We start from the raw sequence: 7,417 nt of genomic DNA on the forward strand, positions 1-7,417 counted from the left end.
TTTAGATATTTTCTTACTATTGTTGATGACTGTACTAGAGCAACTTGGGTATATCTTTTAAGAAATAAAAATGATGTCATTACTGTTTTTCCATCTTTTATACAACATGTTTCTACTCAATATGGAACGAATATTAAGAAAATTAGGACTGATAATGTCCCGGAACTTGCTTTTACTGATCTAGTTAAGACGCATGGTATGATACATCAGTTTTCATGTGCTTATACACCTCAGCAGAACTCTGTTGTTGAATGCAAACACCAACATATTTTGAATGTTGCTCAAGCTCTTCTTTTTCAATCTAGGATACCTTTAGAATACTGGACAGATTGCCTCCTCACTGCTGTGTTTCTTATTAATAGGACACCTTCTCCTTTATTACAAAATCGCACTCCTTATGAACTTCTTAATAACAAGAAACCGGATTATTCTTTTTTACGAACTTTTGGCTGTCTTTGCTATGTTTCTACCCTCTCTAAAGATCGCCACAAGTTTAGTCCACGAGCTGATAAATGTGTCTTTTTAGGGTATTCTTTTGGCTACAAAGGTTAAAAGGTCTTGCATCTAGATAATAATCTGATTTCTATTTCTCGCAATGTTGTGTTTCACGAAAACTTTTTCCCCTTTATCGAAAATAAATCTGTTTTCCGGTCAACTGACCCTTTTGACATGACTGTATTACCTTTAGATATACCTCATAGCATCGACTATTTTCATAATCCTACATCTAATTCATCCACATCTCATGCATCTCCATCGTATGCATCTACTGGTGACTCGCCTGTTAATGAGACTGTGACTACCGAGACGACCACTATTTCACCATCAAATGGCAGGCCACGGCGAACCTCTAGAGCACCAGGTTATCTCTCTGACTATCACTGTTCTCTATTTCACATTTCATCTTCTACTTCTCCTACATCTTCCACATCTACTTCACCATCCACCAAAAAGCTTATCACTCCTTATCCTCTTTCTTCTTATCTCACTTATTCTAACATCAAACCACCCTATAGATCCTATATTCTATCTGTTTCTCTCGAAACAGAACCCAAAAACTTTTATCAAGCTATAGCATCAGAGAAGTGGACTGAGGCTATGAATGTGGAGTTGCACAACATGGAGCATACCCAGACTTTCAATGTTGTCGAATTGCCTCCTGGTAAGAATGTGGTGGGCTGTAAATGGGTCTACACGATCAAATACTTTGCGGATGGTTCCATAGAGCGTTATAAGGCTCGCCTAGTTGCTAAAGGGTACACTCAACAGGAAGGGGTCGATTACTTTGACACTTTTTCACATGTGGCTCGTCTTGCTAGTGTCAAACTAATCTTAGACTTGGCAGCTAAGAATGGTTGGAGTCTTACTCAAATGGATGTTACAATTACTTTTTTGCATAGTGAGCTTGATGAGGAGATATACATGAGTCTACCGCAGGGGTATACGCCTTCTTCTGGAGTCTTACCACTGAATGCTGTTTGCAAACTAAACAAGTCTATATACGGCTTAAAGCAGGCTTCAAGGCAATGATATCGATGCTTCTCCAAGGCTCTTCTGGATGATGGCTTTTCTCAGTCCTATGCTGACAACACACTCTTTGTTAAGGAGAAAGGTACCTCTTATATTGCTCTAATTGTCTATGTTGACGACATTTTGATAGCAAGCAACGATGATCAGGCTGTTGCCTCCGTAAAGTCTTGTCCTGCTAAGCTTTTCAAGACGAAGGATCTAGGCCCAGCAAAGGTTTTCCTTGGCTTAGAAATAGCTAGAAATGCTAGTGGCATATCAGTCTGCCAAAGGAAATATTGTCTTGATTTGTTGGCAGATTCAGGCTTATTGGGTTGCAAACCTAATAATATTCCCATGGATCCCAAAGTTGTTCTTACAAAGGAGACATGAGTTCTCTTATCTGATGAGCGACCCTATCGAGAGTTGATAGGACGATTGCTTTATCTCTGCATCACCAGACCTGATATAACCTTCGCAGTCAACAAGTTGAGCCAGTTTCTTTCATGTCCTACGGATATCCATCTATAGGCTGCTCGCAATGTTCTCAAATACTTGAAGAGTAACCCCGGACAAGGACTTTTCTACTCTGCTTCTTTGGAGGTTTGTCTCAATGGCTTTGCTGATGCAGACTGGAGAACTTGCAAAGACTCACGGAGGTCAATCACTGGTATGTGCATCTTTCTTGGTACTTCGCTTATATCTTGGAAGTCGAAGAAGCAGGATATAGTGAGTTCAAGTAGCACAGAAGCTGAGTATCGGAGTATGGCGCAAACAACGAAGGAATTACTCTGGTTTCAACAAATTTTACGAGACTTGCGCATCACACCGGTAACTCAGGTGAAGCTGTTTTGTGACAACAAATCAGCTATTCATATAGCAAGCAATGACGTTTTCCACGAACGGACGAAGCATGTAGAAATAGATTGTCATTTGACAAGAGATCAGGTTAAGAGTGGTTTTCTTAAGCTTTTTCATTTGAGCTCAGAGAATTAGTTGGCTGATATACTTACGAAGCCACTGCACCCTAGACCTTTTCATCATTTACTCCAACGGTTATCTGTTTCAAGTCTCTATTCTACACAAGAATTATCGACTTGAGGGGGTATATTGAATTATTATTGTATAAGGTTTATTATAGTGTATTAGTATAGAGAAGTCTCCTTTAGCTTTCTAACTAACTACACTTATTGTATAGAGTATAAATACTCTTTGTATACTTTCTGATTCATTAATGAGAAATATCTTTTATCCAAAGTTAATAGAATTTTTAAATGTATTTAACCCATCACTACTCAGTTTAGAGGTTTATCTTTTTAAAAAAAAAAACATACTTACCCAAGAGTTTATGCCATCCAAGTACCAAATAATTCTTCTTTTCTTTGATAAAGCTATGATAAAAAAGATTCACCGCCTCATAAACTTTAGACGGCATGTCACTGACAGCAAATTCTAAGAGCTTAGCACGAACATTCACCATCCACATCTTATAAACCAAATTATAAGAACGTACATAATAAATTACGGTTAGAACGTAACGGACAAAATAATTATAACCAGCAAAATTAACACGGAGTAGTGAATTGTAAAAAGAACATTAAGCATCCAAATTCAATTATTAAGAAACACAAAATTTTAAGAGTTTTTCTTTTGTTCCTATTAACAAAAAATGGAAAAAAAAAAAAAAAGAAAGAGAAGAATGTAGTTTCCTGGGAGTGAAGGTAGCAATGGAGATAAGGGTGGTCCACGCAGCGTGTAAGAGTGTGTGTGTAGAGCATGTAATGAAGGTACAAACTAATTCAAGTACAGAGTTTATGCCATCCAGTACAAACTAATTCTTCTTTTCTTTGATAAAGATATGAGAAAAACGATTCACCGCCTCATAAACTTTGGACGTCATGTCGTTGACAGCAAATTCTAAGAGCTTAGCACGAACATTCACCATCCAAATCTTATAAGCCAAATTATAAGAACGTACATACGGTTAGCACGGACAAAATAAATATAACCAGCAAAATTAACACGGAGTAGTGAATTGTAAAAAGAACAGTAAGCAGCCAAATTCAATTATTAAGAAAAAACAAAATTTTAAGAGTTTTCCTTTTGTTCCTATTAACCAAAAAAGGAAAAAAAAAAGAAAGAGATGAATGTAGTTCCCGGAAGTGAAGGTAGCAATTGAGATAAGGGTGGTCCACGCAGCGTGTACAGAGTGTGTGTAGAGCATGGGATATTTAGGTATCAAACAACTTTTGTGGTTGCAAATTGCAGACCAACTAGTATTTAAGCTAGCCTTGTTTCATCACCATTTCATCAATACAAGCTTATAACTCTCAACATACATTTTGTAATCAAACAACTAATCAATCAAAAGATGGAAGGCAAAACTTTGATTCTAAGTGTGCTCCTAATGAGTCTATTCATGGCGCAAATTCAAGTTGACGCAAAGAGCTGCTGTCCGTCCACCACTGCTAGAAATATTTATAACACTTGTCGCTTTGCTGGAAGTCCCAGGCCAATATGTGCAAGTCTCAGTGGCTGCAAAAACATTGGTGGGACGAAATGTCCTCCTGGATATATGCATGACATTCTCGAAAACACAGGTAAATTGATCAATATTGTAATTTATTATGTACATTATCTGTAATATAACGGATCAAGATTTTATTTTCTTGATGTGTTTGAAATTTTGTTTCAAGGTGATGCTGTCACTGAATACTGCAAGGTTGGATGTGTATCCTCTGTTTGCGGTGTTTTAACTACTATTCAGAACTCTGGTAAAGCAAACTTCCCATACTCATATATATCATCAGTCTCAATTTTTTTTTTAATATTTGATAATATATATAATACCCGTTCATATTATGTCGTGATAATTAGATGCAAGTGAAATTGTGAATGGAACGGTTGAAAAATGTGCCAACGCATGTTCTACAGTCTGCACCAAAGACTCGATGAATGCAGTTGAAACTGCCTAGACAACTCCACCCATCCATATATCTGGAGGTGAAGGGTGGTCATCTTTCACAGTGTTGTTTTTATGTTTTCAATAATTGTCGTGTATGTGACAAAAATGTTAAAACTCTCATGCTCATTTGTGTATGTGACAATAATTGTCGTGTATGTGACAAAAAGTGCGTAGAAGGTTGTCGATCTATAGATTGTATATGCCTTCTACTTCCTATCTTTTAAATAAAAATAATGTGTTTCTATTAGTCTTTTACTCTCGACCCTTTTCATTTGATTTGTTTTTTTTTTTGGTATTAGTATCCCACGGTTATATAAAAACTTTTCCTTTGAACGGAATGATCTTATAAGGAGCTCATATCATGAAAACATATGCCACTTTATTAAATATGTATATTAGATTTTGCTACTGAGTTAAAACAGTAATACCTTACTTTCTGATAATTCTTTTATTTAAACTAGGATTCAGACCCACTTAATGTAGTGGAAAATACTTATTTAAAAATCTTAAGATAATAAAAAATTTCAGTTAAATTTTAAAATTTAAATTGTACATTATGAAATAATTGAAAAATAATAAATATTCTGAAAGTATAGGATACAAATATAATAGAATTATATATTAAAAAAGGCTAAACTATATAAATATTGAAGCTATTAGTAAAGAAAACAACCAATAGCCCCATAATAAAGTCAACCAGTAATCCTTTCAAATCCACATTAAATACTTTTGAAAACCAATTAAACTTTAAAATCCGTTAAAACATCTGTCCAATAGTATCTCTAAAAGAGTTTTTAGTTCGTCTAAAATTTTAATCAGTGAAATTAAAACGGTTTTAAAAGTCCTTCAATCTCGCGCACGGGGGCCAAGCATCTCATCTCATGATATATCTTCTGAGTTCTGACCATTATAATATAAAGGTTTTCTGTCGAATTATTAAACTATTTCAAATTAGTAATTTTATATATATGGTATACGAAATGACAACGAGTGGCAAATAAATCATGCAACATAATCAAAATAAAGTTTGGTCCATTTTAATTTTTGACTTTTGTGAACCCTAATTCATTAATTGTTACCATCTTCGCCTTCTTGCCGTTGTTGAATTACTTTGAGAACCGTAAATTGATACCGTCTTCGCCATGCAATTTTGTTATGGAGATCAAAGGCAAAAAGGTATCATTATTATTTGCCTTCGTAGATTCAATCAGCTCTCTTCCTGATGAGATACTTTTTTTTTTTTTGAAAATTTGTGAATTTTCATTAATGAAAATATATTGTAAAAAAGACAATACCTAGGATACCGGAAGATGGAACTTGCTCAAAAAAAGAAAAAAAAAAACAAGGGCTATCTTAGAATGTGCTAACACAGTGTAGTGATCACTAGAGATATCTTAACCAGTCGCGCATGAGATGTTTAAAATTTTTCCGGTGAGTCTTTGCTAGGATTGCGTCCCTAATCTGCCTGTCCAGCATCTTGAACAAAATATGGGTTGGAGTCATGATGTTATTGTGAAGTCGATTGTTCCTTTCCAGCCAGATAGTATAGATTAATTACTGCTTGAGCCACCAGTCTCCGCAGGGATAGCTGGGAAGAAGTATTAGGATTATCAAGCCAGGACGCAAATGCTTCCCAGGTATGGAAGACAAAATGATTGTATCCTAGTCGCGTTTTTGCCTGCAACCAAATCTCTTCGCTGTACTCGCAGTTGATGAATAGATGTTCGCGAGTCTCAGGGTAAAGTCCACAGATGCAGCAGGTAGTTTTGATTTGCATTCCCCAGCTTGCCAGCCTAGTTCTTGTGGGTAGACGGTTGAGGTGTGTTAGCCACATCATGAAAGCATGTCTTAGTATAGCTCCCTTGTACCAAACATGCTTTGTCCAAGTTAGCGGGTCATGTCTCTCCCTTAGTGCTTCCCAGGTTCTTTTAGTGCTTAAGCTGCCACGAGTGTCTCCTTGAGTGCACCAGAGGAATTAATCTTGTTCAGTGTTTAGAGCTGGGGATTGAATTGTTGTAAGGTGAATTTGGAGCAATTAAGCTTGAGGCGATCTTGCTGGGCGTATAAGCCAGCCATTTGAAGAGCATGCAAGTGCCACACTCCCATTTAATGGTATTCCGGTCTGAGACGGCCCTCAGGACCCCAGAAAATGGATAAGTTGACCAAACGGAGTCCAATTGTCGAACCAGAAGCTTACCTGCTGGCCATTACCCACATCACACCTCAGGAAAATGCTGGCAAGGGGCCAGATGAGATAATTGCTCATATCTTGTCGTTTCTTTCTACTAAACGAGCTGCTTCTACCTCAATTCTCCCCAAAAGATGGAGGACTCTGTTCCCAATCATGAATCTTCTCTGCTCATCCTTATATTTTGACGACTCTGATTTACTCTATCCCGAGACACACAGTGAAGACGCATTTGATAGCTTCAGAGATGTCGTGGATAAAACACTTTCATGTTGCAACAACAATTCCTTGAAGAAATTTTCACTAAAATATCAACATGATGATGTTCACCGCATGGCTCTTACTCGCAGATGGATATCAAAGGCATTGGAACATGGCCTTTCCGAACTTGATCTTCACATCAATATGCCTTTGATGCACAAGCCACCACCCGAACTTGGTCAAGCTCTCTTTAGGAACATAACTTTGTCTTCGTAAGGCTCCTTTGAGGAAAGTTTGTCTTCCCCTGCTTAAGAGTCTCTTCCTCCACACAGTTTGGCTTTCAAATTTTTGTTTGTGTGATGTGATGTGATGTGATGTGATGCTTGAGGTTTCAAATAGTGCAATTCTATTTCGGTTCTTACAAGTTGTACTATTTGAACTTGTAGACTTTGTGATAACTCAAATCTAACCTAGATAGACCAATTTTATGGTTTTGTGGGACTGATTAATGAATAGCAAAATAGGAAGAAGAATGAGTTTTTTTTTTTTTTTTTTTT

The 7,417-nt window shown here is 36.8% G+C and overlaps 1 protein-coding gene across 1 annotated transcript; it reads left to right on the plus strand.

Moving 5' to 3' along the window:
- On the plus strand, window positions 3,808-4,720 carry LOC104786912 (probable thionin-2.4). The gene is made up of 3 exons (XM_010512387.2): window positions 3,808-4,106; window positions 4,203-4,280; window positions 4,384-4,720. Exons 1-3 carry the CDS (start codon window positions 3,878-3,880, stop codon window positions 4,479-4,481), a joined length of 405 nt encoding a protein of 134 aa, XP_010510689.1. The 5' UTR covers window positions 3,808-3,877; the 3' UTR covers window positions 4,482-4,720.

Source organism: Camelina sativa, chromosome 5 (assembly GCF_000633955.1).
Source record: "Camelina sativa cultivar DH55 chromosome 5, Cs, whole genome shotgun sequence".
NCBI classification, from domain to species: Eukaryota; Viridiplantae; Streptophyta; class Magnoliopsida; order Brassicales; family Brassicaceae; genus Camelina; species Camelina sativa.